The 18,441-nt window shown below is 45.1% G+C and overlaps 2 protein-coding genes across 7 annotated transcripts in view; one reads left to right on the top strand and one right to left on the bottom strand.

The window, feature by feature from the left end:
* The window catches only part of POMT2 (protein O-mannosyltransferase 2), a 29,212-nt gene extending 19,141 nt beyond the window's left edge, over positions 1-10,071 (bottom strand). The window contains exons 1-9 of one of the 2 annotated variants that reach the window (XM_050711249.1): positions 9,845-10,071; positions 9,472-9,556; positions 8,545-8,649; positions 7,290-7,398; positions 6,994-7,102; positions 5,144-5,303; positions 2,320-2,426; positions 1,260-1,342; positions 20-129 (exon numbers count right to left, since the gene is read on the bottom strand). In XM_050711249.1, the coding sequence (XP_050567206.1) occupies positions 20-129; positions 1,260-1,342; positions 2,320-2,426; positions 5,144-5,303; positions 6,994-7,102; positions 7,290-7,398; positions 8,545-8,649; positions 9,472-9,556; positions 9,845-10,071 (1,095 nt within the window). Of the gene's footprint in view, positions 1-19; positions 130-1,259; positions 1,343-2,319; positions 2,427-5,143; positions 5,304-6,993; positions 7,103-7,289; positions 7,399-8,544; positions 8,650-9,389; positions 9,557-9,844 lie in introns of those variants that run through there. The other variant, XM_050711250.1, reaches the window with a different exon arrangement.
* Positions 10,072-10,098: 27 nt separating this feature from the next.
* On the top strand, positions 10,099-17,404 carry GSTZ1 (glutathione S-transferase zeta 1). Of its 5 annotated transcripts, XM_035539473.2 has the most exons (10): positions 10,099-10,208; positions 11,241-11,292; positions 12,210-12,277; positions 13,088-13,168; positions 13,643-13,768; positions 14,260-14,335; positions 15,146-15,198; positions 16,432-16,481; positions 17,000-17,149; positions 17,248-17,404. In XM_035539473.2, exons 1-9 carry the CDS (start codon positions 10,125-10,127, stop codon positions 17,124-17,126), a joined length of 717 nt encoding a protein of 238 aa, XP_035395366.2. In that variant the 5' UTR covers positions 10,099-10,124; the 3' UTR covers positions 17,127-17,149; positions 17,248-17,404. The 5 variants fall into 5 exon arrangements, 4 of the variants coding, with proteins under 4 accessions (XP_035395366.2, XP_035395368.1, XP_035395369.1 ...); XR_004777541.2 differs by lacking the exon at positions 14,260-14,335; XM_035539476.2 differs by lacking the exon at positions 10,099-10,208 and adding an exon at positions 10,321-10,467 and having other exon boundaries at positions 17,000-17,404.
* The last annotated feature ends 1,037 nt before the right edge of the window (positions 17,405-18,441 follow it).

Consider the following 18,441-nt stretch of genomic DNA (forward strand, 5'->3'; position numbering starts at 1 on the left):
TCAGAGGCAGGGCACTAACCTGCTGCTGGCGAGCCCCTACGCCCTCTGGGTAGAGGTGCCAGTGGGAGTGAAGGTATCCCCCTGCCATCCGAAGGTTCTTCATCGTGATCACAGATCCGTATGCCAAATCTAAACGGGAAGGAACAAGAGAAAAAAGCATAAGGCAGCTCTCCTATAAATATCTCCCGCAGCCAGCCTGCTGTGCTCTGATTAGGCATGTATGTTCCTGCTTTGTTTTGATGAAAGCTCGCTTCCTGTTTGACATATTACTCCAAACAGCTCATTGCAAGCTTACCTTCCAACACCATCCACTATTCAGTAAAACTGTTACATAATATATGAACCTTTTAAAATTCTCCATCTATTCTCCCATAAACAGAAGCGATAGGTTAATTGTATGCAATTTCCATAGAGAGAGGCTTGAGATACCTTTCCATAAGCGTAGCTGGTCAAATTAAAACACAATCAATTTTGAAAAGCACATGACTAGTTTGAAGCACTCCATCCTCCAACCCCTACAGCAACACAAGAGGGAAGGGAGGCAAGCTCAGGCAGCTATCAGCTGGTACTCTGCCTTAAGACACCTTCTTCCTTCACAACCTCCCAACACAAGTGGATCATCTGGGAGAAAGGACCTGATGCTCTTCCAGTAGCAGCTCTGGAGCAAGGAGCAGACAGAGAAAAGCTATAGTAATCAGACAGCAAATGCATAGCAAAGACTCAATAGTCCCTAGTGAACCAGAGGATTAGGGAGCAACCACAGAGCCACCACTCTCTTAAGTCCATATGCATGCTGACTACAAAACAGCAGGACCAGGGGCATGCTGTGACACAAAGGAGTAGGTAGTTTGAATTTACACTCTTCTTTTGGCAAGAAATCTCATATCCGAACACCTACAAATCTAAGCTGAACAGGACAAATCTTTTTGTTGTCTCAAGCAACACTGAAGGCCAACAAAAGAAGAGCAGCTGCATGCACACAACACTGTCAAACCCCTCAAAATGGTGCCTTTCCCTCAAGAAGTAATATGAAGAGGCAGCTAGTGACCGCGCGTTAAGCGCAATCTAATTTTCAGCCTTTTTCTTTTCTGCTGATAAATCTGTTAATAAAACCATACAGAGGAACAGCATGGACCTGACCATGACCACAAAGGCATGATCTGCACTGTCCTGCACTGACTCACAGAAGATGTTGTTTTTACTTAAACTCCCAAGTACATCGACAATACTCAGAGCAGTTTACTCCCTGGGACACTCACGCTCTGGAATGGAGACATTATGAAGATTGTTCCCGATCAGCTGGGACTGAAAGGCAGAACTGAAGAAACCGTCGCCAGGACCACTACAAAATAGAGCAAAGAATATGACAATTTGAAATCTGGCAAAACAAGCATACAAAACTATCCTGCACTACCAATTTGTTTTTACAAAGGAAAATGAAAAAGAAAAAAAGACAAAAAAAGACAAAACCAGATGGCCTCAGGAGAAGACTGCCTGGATTTGCCTTAGATGCACCTCTAATGCTGTGAATCACAACAGATACATGATACACACACTCTTGCACGAAATTGCCCAGAGTTGGAAGGACTTGAGAAGACAACGATGTATGCCTTCTGGCACCATCAACCATCTTTCGAGGTGTTCTTCTAACAAATAAATTGACCCATTGTCAGGTCAGATATAACACAGCCTGTCCCTGTGGCTCCAGAAGTCTCGTATCCACTAATAGGTTAGAGGTAAAACCAGCTGACTTACACTGAAAAATAAGAGATTTAAGTTTATATTCTTTTTAATGCTTTATTAATCTCATCTCTTAACATTAGCATGTGGGAAAACATTACTTGATGATTTTACTGCTGTTGTGCCCCTTCCACGTAAAAAGCATTCCTTAGTGGCAGACATTCAGAATAGAGTCTTTGGGCACACTTACTAGACGTTTTTAATCACAGTCAAAGCTTTTTTCAGGAATGCAATGCCTTTTTTTTTTTTTTTTTTTTTAATAGTTACAAAAAGGAATGGAGTTGAGACATTTTCAGGTCCAGGAAAGAAAGGGAAGGAAGAAAAAAAGAATACAGAGAGTTTGGTTAGGATACTTCCTTGGCACATCAAAGTCTCAAGCTCAAACTCTGTTTCACTGCCAGCTTGACCAGAGCCTCTCTTTAAGAGCAATGCGGGAGTCTGGGAAGGGAACTAAACAAAGACACAGCTTGTGGCTGTGCTTCTGATGCTGAAAATGGAGAAATCCATAATCAATGGTCTTTAATTCAAAGCATAGACAGATGATTTTTCTACTGGAAAAAAAAAAGAATTATAAAATACCTTTTATTTAACACTGTAAAATGAACAGCAAACATGGCCGTGTAGAGGGCAAGCGGGAGCAGGATGAGGCAGAGTACACGAGCCAGTAAATGCTTCCCAAACATGACCTGTAATAAACACAACCAGGATCAAACAGTGTAGCTACAGACAACTCCACTCCATACTTTGCAGGACTCTGAGTAGCAGTCTGCCACGCACACATGCACAGCAGGCTAGAGAATTACCTCAAAGAGGCCTAGAGAAAGGTAAAAGTTTGGGCAGTTTGCTGTGCATCTCAAAAACGCGGAGCTGTGGTAACCTTGAAATTTCAGGCTCTTGGAGGGACGACAAAAAAGACAATGGGATATTTTAATTTCCCAAAATACTGAATATCCCTAACTTTAGGGAAGGAGGTTGGGCAGCTCCCATTGACAAAACTTTGAAAACAAGGACCTGTTTGGTCCTTGATTCCTTTGAAAAGGAAAAACCTGTTCACCAGTGGTACACATCTTGACATAAAATCACAGCAAGGAGAGGACTTCTAGAATAGCAATTCTTAAAGGTAAGCAAAAGGGAAAATGAAAACATGAGCACACAAGCTGCTACATGCACTACTCCCACCAAACAAAGATGTGAATATAACACGGGCTAAATATGCTTCGTTCACAGAAACCAGCTCATTTAGCAAGGATACTTTCATACTGCAACATGTTTTGCTGCTCCTCAGCCAGAAGTTATAGAAAAGTCAGTAGCAAATCCTACAAGCATTTCAGCTGCCTCAACACAAAAGCAGAGCACTTGATTTAAATCACTGGGAGAGGTCGCTTGTACACAGGTGGCCAATATGTGATTGCACATCACATCCTACTGACACTGCAGGTAACAGAGCTCATAATCTAAAGTACACAATGGGTAATAAATAGCTGTGGGAGAAGAAAATACCTTGAACAGCAAAAATTGTTTGCTAAATGTCCACATCTAACTACAAAGCTGATAAAGGCAAACGCACTTACTATCTTTTTTTTTTGTGATACCTATCACACAATCATTAAGCTAATCATTTTCCATCCATTAATACCAGATCCAAAGATTTCAGAAGTAATGGGGAAAGAGAAATGGTCTAAAATTTTGGGCAGACCTGTGCGGTGCCAGGAGTTGGACCTGATGATCCTTATGGGTCCCTTCCAACTCGGGATATTCTATGATTCTAAGAGCTGAGTATTTTACAAAACAAAGAACCTACTGAAGCCAACAAAAGAAGCAGTTGCTCAGCCCAGGTGCTTGAGCAGAACATTTGATAACCACTGGACACTTGGAAAAAACGCTGACTGATGGCACATAACCACATTTCTGTAGCACAGCACCATATGAGCTAACCTCCAGTTCCCTAGTCAAAATGACTGAAACATGCTTTAATCTGCGTGAAAAAGATTTCTCTAACTACAGACTTCAATGCAAAGTCCAAAAAGAAAATGCACATGAAGGACAACATCAAGCAAAACAGAAGAGCGGTCCAAGTTAAGCTGAGAATTCTAGAAATCAAATTAATCCCCAAAACCCTGCATGTAAATAATCATGAAGTTTCCTAACATATGCAGAGAGAAATTATTCAGGCTTTGTGGGTTTGATCCTTGCTTCCCCCCCCCCCTTCTCAAGCGCTACAATTGCCAAATATTTTGTTATTCAGAAAGCATCTACCTTCTGGAGTAAATTTCTTTACATATTCTAACACTCAGGAGCTTGCTGCCTTTGCTGCCAGCAGCACAAATGAAATCACTGTGCAGCCGTCTGCTGGCAGAAAGCTTAGACATGATGGATTTGTTCCATTTCAAATGCAATTAACTGACTCTGCTCAAGAAGTGCTTCTCCGGAGCCGGAACACTGCATCTTTGCAGCCCATGTTGATTCACATTAATCAGAGAAAACAGATCACACAGCAGGAATAGAAAAAGTCCCCCAAATCCCCCACTGTTTATGAGACAGGACAGAAGTAGTAAGTGAAAGAAACAGGATTTTTAAGTTTCAGAAGAGGCTGAGACAAGAGGCGAACTGAACACCTCTTAAAAGGTGTGCTTGAAGAATTACATTTTTTTTCCTGCTGGTTGCCAGATAGCAGATGGGATATCAGGATATTTCTCCAAATATCAGATTTCATTGCCCACAAACACAAAATGCAATAGATTAGAACAGGGCACCCAAATACACTAGTGAATTTCTTAGAGCTTACAAGAACTAGATGTGTGTGAAATCAAGCAGTCTACAGCTCCCTCCATCCTCAGGACGAGCTACAGAGACTGCGTGTTACAGAGCTTGCCTACGACCCACCTACAGCACACCACTGCCATGCAGCCTAGGCCACCGCACTCCCATCAAGCACAGCCTGAGCTTGCTCTGCTCATGTAAACCAGGCGCTGCACGACATGCCTGTCTGCCAGGTAGCACGTACTCCTCAGAAGGTCACAGAACAGTGTTGGACATCTTGCTCTGGGCCGTTGTACAGCCATTGCCGATGAGCATTTTCAGCCTAGCCTGAAATAAAACTCATCCAACTGGAAAGGTAATAGTTTCTCTCAGGAAAAAGCCACAACCTCTTTTTGTGCTCCTATGAGATACAGGATACAGAGATATATCCTGTTGTAGTATGTGTTTCTTAAAAACATATGGCAATAATTTTCCCATTGTAACTTTCACCTTTAATCTTTGCCATCTACCTCAGGTGCCTGTTTGCTGCAGACAGAGCATCGCTGTTTGCTTCCGTGGTTGTCAAAAACTAGGAGACTTATAAAGGCAAAAGAAAGCAAAACAAAGAAACCCTTAGCATAAAAGAAAAGTTTTTGACACTCACCAGTGACAGGCTGAGGTTCCCCAGCAAGTCCCACAGATCATAGATTGTGTTCAGACCAACCAAGAGGACTACAAAAAGGCCAACGAACTTTACCCCCATTGCTCCAGCAAGGTTCACCCCAGTCAGGCTCAGCCAGAACCACCAGGAGGCAGAAAATGGCCTGCGGGACAGACAGAGCAGGTCAGAGAACAAATGGTGGCTACAGGAATGGGAAGCTGTGATCAGGAAAACAAACACCAAATCACTATCCTGCAAAGTTACATTCCATCTTCTTCTCAGGAGCCCATGAGGAATAGAAAGAAATGTTTTTTCTTTAATTTCAGAACGATGCAAGGATACACTCGATACACAGCTCAGACAAGCCCATCACTTAAGCCTAGGCAGCCCTGTATCTCCCCTTTAAGGAAGGGAACACAGATACAGGCATAAACTGAACTACTAGTACAAAGAAAATCCCACACGTGGAAAGTCTGAAGATTAGGACTTTTGCTACATAAAGATGCAAGCTTACATCACTCAGAAAGTTAAGGACACAGCGGAGGACGGAACAAATAGAGCAACCACTTTTGGTAAAGCAGAAAGGCCACAGTGGAGAACATCTATCCAAAGAACAAACAAAAGTTGCAGCAAAAAGCAATAAAATTACAAACTAAACTAAAACCGAACCGTAGAGAAACGATGAGAAAAGACGACCGGAAATTTAAAAGCTTTCACTGCACAGGCAAGTATCAACTTCAGAGTTGCATTTTAACTAAAAATCCTTGTGCCCTGCTAAACAATACGAGAGAGAGCTGGCTTTTAATTTACATAAGATGAACTAGTTAGAGCTAATCCTGTTTTCTAAGACATGAGAGACAAGTTCAGGTCAAGGCACACAGAGCTACATCACGAGCTGATCAAAGCCTGCCCTATACCTCAGTGCCTGCGCTCCCTGGGGGATGTGTTGTAGATGGGAACAGCCTTAGATGGCCTTACATGACGCTGCAGGCTGTGCTTCAGCCATGTGTGCTGCAATCATGCTAAGACTTATATGAGCAGTACTTGAATATTGCATGAAGCAAAAAATGCTCATATATAACACAATATTCTAAGCTTTTATGCCTTCAAATTCTGGATGTATTGTGCAGTAACTACTCTGTACAGCCCAAACACAAAGAAGCCCTCTGACATATCCAAACACCTATAAACAAACATTCCCCTCTCAGTAAGTCTATAGCAAATATCCTGAGCAATTCAACTGCTTTATTCAGAAACATCCTGGCTGTATTTCCCTTAAATTTTTGGTACCAATTTCTTTAAACCCAACAAATGACACTCTTTACCTTGACTAGCAGGATTTTATAAATGCTCACAGGATTACAGTCACTGTTAAGCTGCGTTTCTCTGTTCTGCAGACAAAGTGACTATGTCAAAATGGTGTATTAATATTTTTGCCATTAAGGAGCAAAGCTTTAAACAGGCTATAAACATCTTTCATTCCTATGCTTCCAACCTACAACGCCCTATACCACATTCTTTCCTGTCAAGAAGTTTTAAAAAGCTTTGGCATTCATTTTCAAGATTTGCAGTTCCATAAACCATTTCTGCTGAAATTTCCTTCCCATGTAAAAATCTATTTAAGCTTCCCTCCTGGTCTACCCTAGCCATGATACCTTCTCCCTTGTTTCACAAACCTTTGTTTCACAGTTTATCTCCCCTACCATAAGCCATTTTCACCTCCAAGTTTCCTGAAACAATCTGATCTCAGCCATTCACCCAGACTATCAAGTGTCAGACAGGCTCTAAGACTTTATTCATGCGAAAGCTGAGTACCAATAGTTTAAAAACAAAAAAACACTTCTTTATCTTACCTATCTGCACAGGCATTACATTTCACCATACTCAGAACAGCTCCCATCAGGAAGAACATCAGAATGGGGTCCAGCAGAATATACTGGGACAAAGTAATACAGCCCGTATCTGCAGACAGACGCAGATGTCAGAAATGGGACTGCCCATTAAAAATCGTCATATAAAACAGAGTAACTTGGCTTTTGGAAGCCTCCCTCATTAAGCACAGTACCCTGCAAGGTACCTCATGATAATCCGGAAATGAAACCCTCTGAACAATTAACCAGTTCAATTTTGCTGTAGCAGGAACACCTACCAAAAATAAGGATGCAAGCTGTGAGTAAGGCTGCTGGCAGCGACTTGGACAGTTCCAGCACTGTGAGGTAGGCGAAGGGAACCAGGCAGGAGCCAAGGAACGCACAGAACTGCAAGAGAAGAAGATGATGGGAGAAGTTATACCCCTCTCCAAGGTGAACACAAACACACACAAACCCTTTCCCTTCCTTCATGCTATATACCTACCAATTACAGGGGGTGCTGCAGTTACTGAATCGACTGAGATCATCAGAAAAAGCCGAATGATCAAAGATATATCATTCAGAGAACAACAGCTGCTTACTCTGCTCTGTCTCTAGAGGTGTCAGTAACAATAGCCATCCTCTTTCCAGACTGCACCAGGTATCCATAAAAACATGTCAAGTAGACCCATTACGCATCCATCATACTCAACTCATTTTAACAAGATATTACCATACGAAATCTAAGAATAGAATATATTGTTTCTTATATCTATAGCAGACCAACATCACCTCCTCTTCTCAAATGAGAGCGAGGGTAGTTGGAGGAGGAAGAACAAAGCAACCCAAAAGAAAGTAGCATCGCAATAAAATTCTCCCTCTTTAGCACTTCTCCCACTTTAGACTCAGGGAAACATAGAACTACGAATTGCTGGAGACTTGGAAAGTAAACCAAGAAAATACACCTTCCCGTTTTCATCCTTCTTTCTAGGCACCAGCAACTGGTAACTTTCTTCTTTTGACTTGTGTTATCTGCTGCCAGGTTTATGGCTCTAGGTCTTCCCAGATAACAGCACAGCCATGGTTTCAGGTAGAATATCACTTAATAGTAATTCCTCCCATCAGCTCATTCAGCTCATCGTCAGTGGCGGCGGCAGCAAATGATCCTGGCTTTCTTGAAGTCCTTGGCTCTCAGCCAGCAGGGACTCCAGCAGAACAGCCAGCCACGACAGGGTGAGCAGAAGCCCAAGCTCAGCAACAAGCTCAGCCTGTAGGACAGGCAACATATCCCTCCCACTCAGGAGTCTAGTCCCTCTAATTAGAAGCAAGAGATTCCCTCAAGAATCACCTCTCTTTTTTACCTGGCCTCTCACAGCCAGACATCAGGACTTATTCACAATACAACCACCAACACTTCTCTAAGGAGCTTAGAAACAAGGCACAAGGCTAAAGAGACCTCTGACCTAATCCACTAAAGCTGCTCTTAAGACATAATGCTCTTACTGAAAAGCACAGGAGAGCTAAAAAGCTTGATACTAGCCTGTAACGCCTTACCCCTCTCATTCCCATGTAGTTGTGCTGCTCGTATCTGTCCCCTGGCTTTTGGAATGGAAATGTGCCATCATATCCACTAAGGTAGCCAGCAAGTCCAATCAGCATCTGAAGAGAAAAGAAAAAAGTGGAAAAAATGGTCAGGGAAATCACACTGGAGGGAGAATCCAAGCCAGCAGCTGGTAAGATTTTGATACAAGGCCAGTCTGATTCACAGGATAACAACTTAATTCTGACACACCTCTGAACAACAGCTTCTGTACAGAATTCATATGCATCCATATTGCCCTTATCTAAAAGCAACATCAGAAGGGATCATAAGAACTTTAGCTGACTGTAAGTACAACTGCAGGCTCAAGAGAAGTAACCAAGCATGGGATTTATCAGAGAGAATTCTGTCTCTGTAGATTCTCCCCTAGCTCCCTATTCCCACAGTTTAAGGGGGCTCAGACTGAAAGAAAGACAACCTGAGGTAGAAGTGATACATCAACATCACTACACAAAACTTCCTTTACTGCTAGAACAAGTTCTTCCATTGCCAAATAGCAACTCAAGGCTCTCGAAGTCCTTTGTGGCAGGCATCTGATTTGCACACAAGCTGTCAGAAACTGGTTGGTTCCTCTGATCTGTAAGCTCTGATTAGACACACCCTCTAGACCACATAGGTCTCACATTCATTTTTTAACTTCCATCTGCTCAAGCCTTTCAAATACCCAACGGGCAACGCTGTTTTGCTTTCCCATGCTCAAAGCATTTTCACAGAGAAGAAAAGCTGCAAGCTGAAACTCTGAATACAAAATGCAACTACCATGATGCCAACAACAGCTAGGAGAGGTATTGATGTTTACCACATCATTTGACCAGAAGGAAGGGAAGACTTCTGTTGGCCCATTCCCGTGACTTCTGAAACACAACAGCAGAGCAGTTTACCTTCCCCAGAGGAGGATGGACATCAAAGAAGAAGGTCCGATTAATGTAGTAACTTCCCATCTTCCCAAAATGGGTTTCATCCCAACTGGAAAAGATAAACACAAAGCACAACCTACTACAACGCTGAGGATGGTAAAAATCCAGGAAGGTGTTTTTCCTCATATTTTTTATCTTACAAGGGGTTATTGCCATGCAGTCTATGTGGGACAATTCATTCGAGGTCCCCGTACCTCGGGGACCCCCAACCCGCCGCGCCCCGGCACTCTGTCCCCTCCCCGCCCCCGCAGGGGCCCGTGGAGCCGTGCAGGGCGCTCTGTGGCCGCCAGACCCCGCCGCCAGCCCGGGCACCGCTCCGCACCGGCCGCGCCCGTACCAGACGTGCGGCGGCTCCGGCAGGCGGTGGAAGCGGGAGGCGAAGCTGAGGAGGGTGACGAGGGCCAGCGCTGCCCGCGACCCCGCCGGGGCGGCCGGCGGCCGAGCCCGAGCCGCGGGCGGAGCGGGAGGGGGGGAGGCGGCCCGCGGGGAGGGCCCCGGCGGCCGGCGGGAGCCCCGGGAGCGCAGCGGGCCCGGCCCGGCCCGGCCGCCCCCCGCCGGCGGCATGGCGGGGGCTCGGCGGGACGCAGCGGCGGGGCGGCCCCACGGCGGCACGGCAAATGGAGGCGGGCGGGGCGGCGCGGGGCACGCCGGGAGTTGTAGTCCTCGGGCCCGCAGCGATGAGCTCGGCGGCAGCAGCCAAGGTACCGGGCCTCAGGGCGCGGGGACCGGCCCCGGCGCGATGGGAGGCGGGGGGCGGGCGGTTCTCTTCTCTTTCTCGTCTTTTCTGCAGAAATTCTGCACGTGGCTTCAGTTTCCTCAAGTCTGATTCCCAGGGCTGCATTTTCGCGTTGGTAACTGCTGAGGGCCTGACGGTCTCTCTAGCTATCTTATTTATTCCGAACAAAAAGCTAGAGACAGAAGCCAGGTTCCTAAATGTCTTCCTGACCTCAAAGCGCGTTGGTAAGTTCTGACACCAGGGCTGGAGCTGCAGCAGGGCCCATGGGGACGCACATACAGCTGGCTACAATTCAAAGGCTTGAACCTGCCTGGCTGTGTTTCTGTGTCCGGGGCACAGATTTGGGGGCATGGTCCTTTTCTCATTGGCTTTAGGAGATAAGCCTTCCCCCACCCCAGCTGAGTTAAAAGGGAAAGGCAAGAGGTGATTTTTATTTCCTGGAGTAGATTGCACGCAGTGACCATGGCATCAGAAAAGGTAAGAGCTTGGGTGGGGTGAAAGCATCAGGGAGGGCTGCCTTGGTGCTGGAATTCAGGTGAAGATGAGTTGTCTGCCCTCTTAGCGTTCATCTCGAACAGCAGGAGCTCCTCTCGTTTGGAAATTGGTCTGGCCCTGCCCTCCTTGGCTGGAAAAGCTGTTTTATGCCACTCAAATACCCAGTGCAGGTGCTTGGCAAAATCAGTGGGGAATTTGCTTCAAGAATCCATGACAGCATAGAAGTCAGCAGCATCTGGTAGGTGCAAAGAGGGAAACTTTGTAGAGGATAATTTTAAGATTGCTTGTGCGTTCTTGAAAACAGATAAAACTAATTAGAGAGCCAGCGTGAAAAACAGTGGCACTACCTGTACACCCAGAACAGGAACACTCGCTTCTAGAAAGGCACCCTCTCCTCCAGCAAAACTTGCTCTGCTGTATCTTAAACTTCCTGAAATGCACTGTCCTTCTTAAAATACTATTTTATTCCCACCATATAACTACTTTATCTTTCTCTTATCAGCCGATACTTTATGGTTATTTCCGAAGTTCCTGTTCATGGAGAGTGAGAATTGGTAAGTTCCAGTTTTACTGCAGCATCCTCCCCTTCACTAACTGAATTAATCGGTCACTTATTAAGAAAGAGATCAGCAAACATGAACCTGGGACAGTGACATTGCATTTTCTCCACCTTCTCTAGAGTGGGAGGGGACACCACAGCGTACCTGGAGCTGGGGGAAGGGATAGGAGCAGACAGGAGGATTTCCACTTAGCAGAGAATTGAGAATATCTCCTGTAGCCATCTGACATTCAAGAGGCAGTGGGAAGTGGGATGGGAGTACATGGTTTGTGCAAACTTCTCCCCAGCTTTCCGAACCAGAGGGCAGAAGCAGCAGCAGTTCCTTGCCTGTGGACAAGCCCTGCTTGACGGGCTTTGGAAGATCTTTCCCTTCACTTGGTATTTTTTGGAGATTTGTCTGTGCAGCTAGTTAGAGAGAATTACTCTTTTTGTAAAGCTAACGTGATGCAGATGGCTGTTTCTGTCACATTATTTAGTGGGATCCTACACTCTGTGTGGACACATCAGACTGTGATCTGCCTTGATCCTGAGAGCTAAGCAGGGCTGGGAATTGACGCCGTTTAGACTGAGGCAGCCTGGAAAAGGGTTTGGGAGGTGAATACAGGATCCCCTGCCCTGCCTAAGCCCCCATCAGGAAAGGCTATGCTGCAAGGAGTGACAGAGCTTGTTTTGAATAATGCAGTGTTCTTGCCAGGACTGATCTTTAGTGCTTTGGTCCTTCATTTGCATTTGGCCTTTCACAGATCACTATCTTCTCATGGGATTCAGGCTGCCGTTCTGGAGAGATAGGGTCTTTTCTAGTTTTAAAGCCCTCTTTTTTCCCAAATGGAGATGGTAACATTCCCTTGAGGCCATTACCAATGAAACTTGCCTCAGTGTGTCTTCTGAAGCTGTATACTCTGTTTTCCCTAGCACTGGCCCTGAAAGGGATTGCCTATGACCAGGTGCCAGTGAACCTCCTGAAGGATGAGGGGCAGCAGGTAAGGATACAGCTACTATTGGTCCCTCCAGGGGTACTGAACTTGGGGATCATTAGGAGAATTGGGATCAGCACTAGAAAGTTCACAGGGAAAGTCACTGCATTCCACACTGCTTCTCTGCAATAGTTGCTTTCAAACAGCGTTCCCTGGCATGCAAGACAGAAGAAGGTGACTGCAGGAGACCAAAGGTTTTCTTCTCTGTCTTAAACATTGGTGACTGAATTTCATAAGGCTGAGGATCTTTTGTTCCTGCTTAGCATGATATAACCAAACATATCTAGCACGCAGACTTGAGAGAAGCTGCACTGTAACATAAGCACAGGCTTCACCTCACTCGCTACCAGAAGGGGTGTCCAAAAGATGCTAAATAATATAGCACGGTGCTGCAAAGGAGCTGCCAAAGGAAGGGGTGGGTTGCCGGAAGAGATGTCCACAGAAAACTTACTCAAGGGGGATGCAACTGGGAGTCATGTGCCTAGCAGTACCAGCAGCTTGATGTGCCAGTATAAGCTGAGATGGAGTTGGAGAACTAGAACGGTAATAGTAAAGCTGCTGTAGTACCACCCATCCTGAGCTTCGTATTGATGGTTTATAAAGAGGTAAGGCAGTCTGGCTGTGGATGCAGTGATCCCTGAGCCCCAGCAAGAACTTGCTGTAGGCTAACAGTATAGCGTAATGTACTGTGAATATTAGTACTGAGGTAGAAGGAAAAGCCAGGTTAAAACAAGGAAAAAAAAGTGCTAACTGGGTTCTAGGGGAAGAAAAGAATGATAATTTCTGGTTGCAGTAATCTCAGGTTCATTTCCACAGCTTTCTGATGAATTTAAAGCAGTGAATCCAATGCAGCAAGTCCCAGCCTTGAAAATTGATGGCATCACCCTTTCTCAGTCGGTGAGTTAACAGCCACTTTCTTGCTAATCATTCACCCTAGCCTGCTACCCAGACTAGAGAGGAAGGCTTTTCTTTGTATCTTACCCCAGAGCTTTCATTTGTGCATTACAAAACACACAGCATTTGTGATAAATAAAAGAATACCACTTGGGGGTAGAAATAGCATGTAGTCCCTACTAGGAAACTCCTATTTAAACTCAACTTGGCTTTGGTTCAAAATCCCACCTTTTAGTGAACAGTTTGTAGTCTGATTTAGAAGGCTGTGCTAGGGTTTGCATGAAATTACAGCAAGACTAAATCAGAAGGTCTCAACAAAACATCCAAGGGGATATGCAGTTGCTTGGATTAGTAACAAACTTCAAAAGCTGTTTTATTATGTTGGACCAGCTAGAAATTCCCCTTTCCTAGGTGTTGAGGATGCATACTTTTCCTCCGCTCCCCAATAACCTCCCCTTATCTCTTTGTTCATTGCAGCTAGCTATAATTCATTATTTAGAAGACACTCGTCCTAACCCCAGACTCCTGCCCCAAGATCCAAAGAAGAGAGCCCAAGTCAGAATGATCTCGGATCACATTGCCTCTGGCATTCAGCCGCTCCAGGTATTGCCTTTTCATATCCATACAAATGAGAAAAACAGGATGGATTTCCAGGAGTCTGTACCTCTTCAAAGCTCAGTCTCTGCTACTGGCCAGTAGAGTGACAGACCTGAAGGCTGTGTGTTAGCAGATGAAATCTGTACTTAGCCTCTGCCTAATCTGTGAATAGCAACAGAATTTCATACAAAGAAAATCCCACAGCACCCCAGGGTTCTTTCCAGAAAGAACTGAACCCATATGGTTTCACTGCAGGGTCTACAATGTTTTAGGAAGAAGGAGTGACCCCAGAGGCACAGGCAAAAGGATACCCTGGCAGCTGCTGTTACAGAACAGACCCAGGAGAGAGAGCGAGCAGGGTGCATTGTTCACTGAGGGTGAGGTCAGGGCTGACTCAGCAGGCTGAGCTCAGGCAGGGCACTCAGGTTTGGCACCTCCTCATCCCTCCTCCCTGCCAACTGCAGTCAATCTAACCTGGAGATTGCTTACCTTCACAGAACTTGAGAGTCCTGAAACAAATGGGGGAGAGAAAAACGGAATGGGCTCAGAAGTGCATCGCGTCTGGCTTCCAAGGTGCATCCTGTCTCCAAAATGATCCACACTTTGAGTACCTTTCAAAACTCTGTGGGTCAGCATACAGGGGCCCTACTTTTTCCTCAACCAGAGCAACAGATTGCCTTAGGCTCTTGTGCTGGGTGCTGCCCTGCTGGGAGGCAAAACGCTCTTCCTACCCGGAGTCCCATGTCGAGGACTGCTAGCTCTCCAGGGTCTTGGAGAAAAAGCTCGGGACCATTCTCTACACTGCAGCAGTTGATTCACCCTGAAGCACGAGGGCTGACAGCACTTCTTTTCACCCAGCTGCTCCCAAACTAGTGGCTTTTGCTTTGAAATTCTATCAACCAATATTGGTATGATTTTTTCTGTATATAAAAGACATCTGACGGCAAACTCCCACAGAATTTAGCAAGTAGAAGAGTATTTCTTTACTTCCCAATGAGAAATACGGAGTTTTTTGTTTCCTCAGAACCCTTTCGCCCATACGCTAGAATGACAGGCCTATCTTCACTTCTAGCTAGAGTCTTTGTAATTTTTCTCCTTCCCACTCTCACATATCTCCACATTGTGCTCTTAGTATCTCAGCTGCATTGCCTGAAACAGCTGAAACCACCCTGGATACTAAAATACTGAAGGACACTAAAGACTCTCATAACTATACTGTTGTAGGATTTCCGTTCTTTCTAGATTCTGCCCCAAATTGCTCCTTTTTTCATCCTCAGCTCAGAGTTGAAATGCTCTTGTTCATAACTCCCAGTCTAAAAGGTCTTTGGGGTTCCTTCCAAATGAGTTTTCAATGCCTTACTCCAATGTACCCTCTCTTGACAGCACTGGAACAGGTTCTGCAGCAGACTGCTGGACGCTACTGTGTGGGAGATGAGGTAAGTACCTGAGAAAGTGTTATGTATCACTGGAGAACTGGAAGCCCCAGCATATTGCATAAACTAGGAAAGGGAATTAGTTGTGGAGAGACAGCACAACCACATCCTATGTCTGAAGTTACATACTGTGCCTACACCACAGGCAAAACAGCTGCATGGATCCTACTTTGGCCATTACTGACTTGCAAATAGTTATAAAGACGTTTATTTGTTCCTGCCTATAACATACTCATAGCCAGATTTGCAGCTCTATCTAGGATCTGGGAACTGGCTGCCACTAGATGATGTGGGAACAGTTTAAATATCTTTCATCCTTAGTAGATTTGGAGTTCAAAGTATCCTGTGGTAGGGACAAAGCTTGGCTTAAGAAACAGATTCATTTTTTTAACTTTGTCCTGTGTGAGCTTTAACCAAGTTGTATAATTTTCCTGCTCTTTCTTCAATTTTATCATGGACAGATTTCAGAAAGAAATTGCATACAAGCTGTTCTGACCCTTCCCAAGCAAGAGACACTTAGGTCTTTTCAATTTAGCAGTCCTGTTTAGTGGGCAATCAGATCATTCCTATAAAAGTCTGACAGAAAAGGAAGGCTCCTGCAATATGCTGTGATGCAGAGGATTGTATAGCAGGAGCATTATGGAGCTCTTGATGGGCAAAGACTAGTTAATGAGATCTTAGGCTGAAAAATGTGTTCCCAAAAAGATGCCCGGAGTTTCATGACCTGGGGAATGGTGTGGGCATCTTTTGTGCAGATAGGCAGCTAGATGTATTATCCTCGAGTCATCTTTTCAGAATGAATCCCTGAGCTTGTGTGCAAAAGTCCTATCATTCAGCTGGTCTTGATCTTGTTGGGAGTTTTTTGATGCTCCTGCAATGCAAGCAAGCGAAATTTACACATCTTTTCCCAGCCATGCAACACACACAACCCAGCCTCCTCCCTCTGCAGCTTGCCAGCAGACTTGTTTGCTCACTGGTGGTTGCTATAGAAGCAGTGTGTGCTTGAGGTCGTCATGATCAGCTGGTAAATACAAAGATCCCTAAAGGCTGGTAACTTCTTGTATTAGTGATTTCTGTAAGTTTCCCGTCCTTGTACTGTTGTAGTATTAATGCTCATTTAAATAATGGGATTATTGCAACAACTCCTCTCTACACAACAATTTATGAAATCTTATCAGATGCTACTGGCTGATAGCGTAATTACTCTGACCCCTTTTCTCTGTGCTCCATTTGCAGGTTTCCATGGCTGATCTGTGCTTGGTGCCTCAAGTTGCCAATGCTGAAAGGTAATTAATGCTAAGCTGTTAGCCTTAGGTACTCTTTAAGGACACCTAATCTTGGAAGTAAGGAGCTGGGCTGTCTTCTCAGAGGCCCCTGAAGGAAACCTGATCTAGGTCCTTAGAAAAGCTAAGGCTGCTTGCACCCCACATCCTCTCTCCCTCTTTGCCCTATGTTTACTCTGCATGTGAGGTAGGGGGTGGGGGAGAGTAATCTGGCTATATTTGTTGAAAAGCCTAAACCTATGCAAGTAGTGGCTGCGTGATTCCCTGGCAAGCCATAGTGCCTTCTTACCATAAGCTGAACACTATGTAAAAACATACTGAACTTGGAAGAAATAAGTAGCCTAACTTTCCTCTAGCATTTATTTTTAAACCTACAGGAATTAATCTTTTCTCTTAAGGTAAATGCACCGCAGCCCATGAGATTCACCCACACTGGGCAGGCACAGCACACTGCTCTATCCTTCTGCTCAATGCTGCACTGGCTGGCTGACTGTGCCTCACAAATCCTCTTCCTTTTGCAGATTCAATGTGGATCTGGGTCCATATCCCACAATAACTAGAATAAACAAAGCGCTCCTGGAGTTAGAGGCATTCAAAGTAAGCCACCCATCCCGGCAACCAGACACTCCTGCAGAGTTGCGAGCTTGAAGCCCTTCTACCCTTTAAATCACGTAAGCTGGAATGGCTAAGGGAACAACAGCCACAGCTCAAGTAGGACTTTGGTGCCAGCCAGAAGCCCTGTACTAATGTCTCACTGTCACTTTGATAGGAAGGAGGAGAGAGGGAAAGCCTTACTGCTGCAGAAGTAGCCTCGAGGAATTACAGAAGCTGTGCCTGTGCTGGAAAGCTTGCAGCTACTTCTGAATATGTTTTTCTAACTTCTGTATGTCCATGAAACAGATTAAAGCAGAAATATCAGAATGTAATTATCAGAAGCCCTCTTTGTATAACTTTGTACTGTGCTATGTAGCCGTAGACATCTAAGGGGCATTAAGCCAATTCCAGACTCCACACAGGGGCTTCTCCTTTCCACTGTCTACAGAAAGGACATAAAGGAACCAGCATACATAGTGCACTACTAATGCAGCAGGCCTCTTGTCCTTGCAGCTGCCTCAGAGCTATGGCACAATCCTCAATGCCATGGATATGAACAGTAAGGGCTAATACCTGAGAGCAGAGAGCTTATTCCTAACCCACGATGGGTCCCTCTAGTCTTGAGAGCCAACAGTCAGCAACTCTGTCACTCCCTGCAAGAAAAGTACTACCTGGCACAACTGATTTGTACCTCTTCCACATATCCACAAGAAATCTTGCAGAATTAATAAAGGTCTGTCTAGAGCAAAGCAAAGCAGTTGTGCTGTAGTCAGCAAGACTACAGCTCACTCCCATGTGTTGAAAAGGATGGCATTCTTTTCCTTTTCCTATCCTTAGACACTGCTCTAGGCTTTCTCCTAGTTCTCAGCTGCAAACTGTTTCCCAAGGGAATCCAAACTTTATTCTTTCCCACCAAGCCAGAAACTTGCTGGTACTTTGACACTGAGGAACTTCCAGCCTGCAGCATTAAGTCCCATCCCACCCATCCCAAATGAAACCACACAGCTGAGTGATCTTCAGAGCACCCCAGAAATTCCAGCCCAGAAACCTGTAGGTCAAGAAGGAAAACCAGAAGCCTGTGACTGTGTTTCTGTGCAGGCTTCGCTCAGATCCCACTGAAATTTCAGCTACCAAGCCAGTGATACGGGAGGGCATTTCTGCCAATCTAATGCTGTGTATCAGCTGCCCTAAGAGGGCAATACCCACAGCATTCAGAAAGACTTCAGGAATCAGTGATATGTGCCAAGGCAGCATTCACCTGCATATAGAAACTTGGACTGCCACGGTGCTTGGACTCATTTATTGCCACCCTTGTCTTTATGCTGGTGAAGAGTCCTTGCAGTTCCAGACTCATTCTGATTATCCTGCA

The sequence above is a fragment of the Cygnus atratus genome, chromosome 5, assembly GCF_013377495.2.
Source record: "Cygnus atratus isolate AKBS03 ecotype Queensland, Australia chromosome 5, CAtr_DNAZoo_HiC_assembly, whole genome shotgun sequence".
Lineage (NCBI taxonomy): Eukaryota > Metazoa > Chordata > Aves > Anseriformes > Anatidae > Cygnus > Cygnus atratus.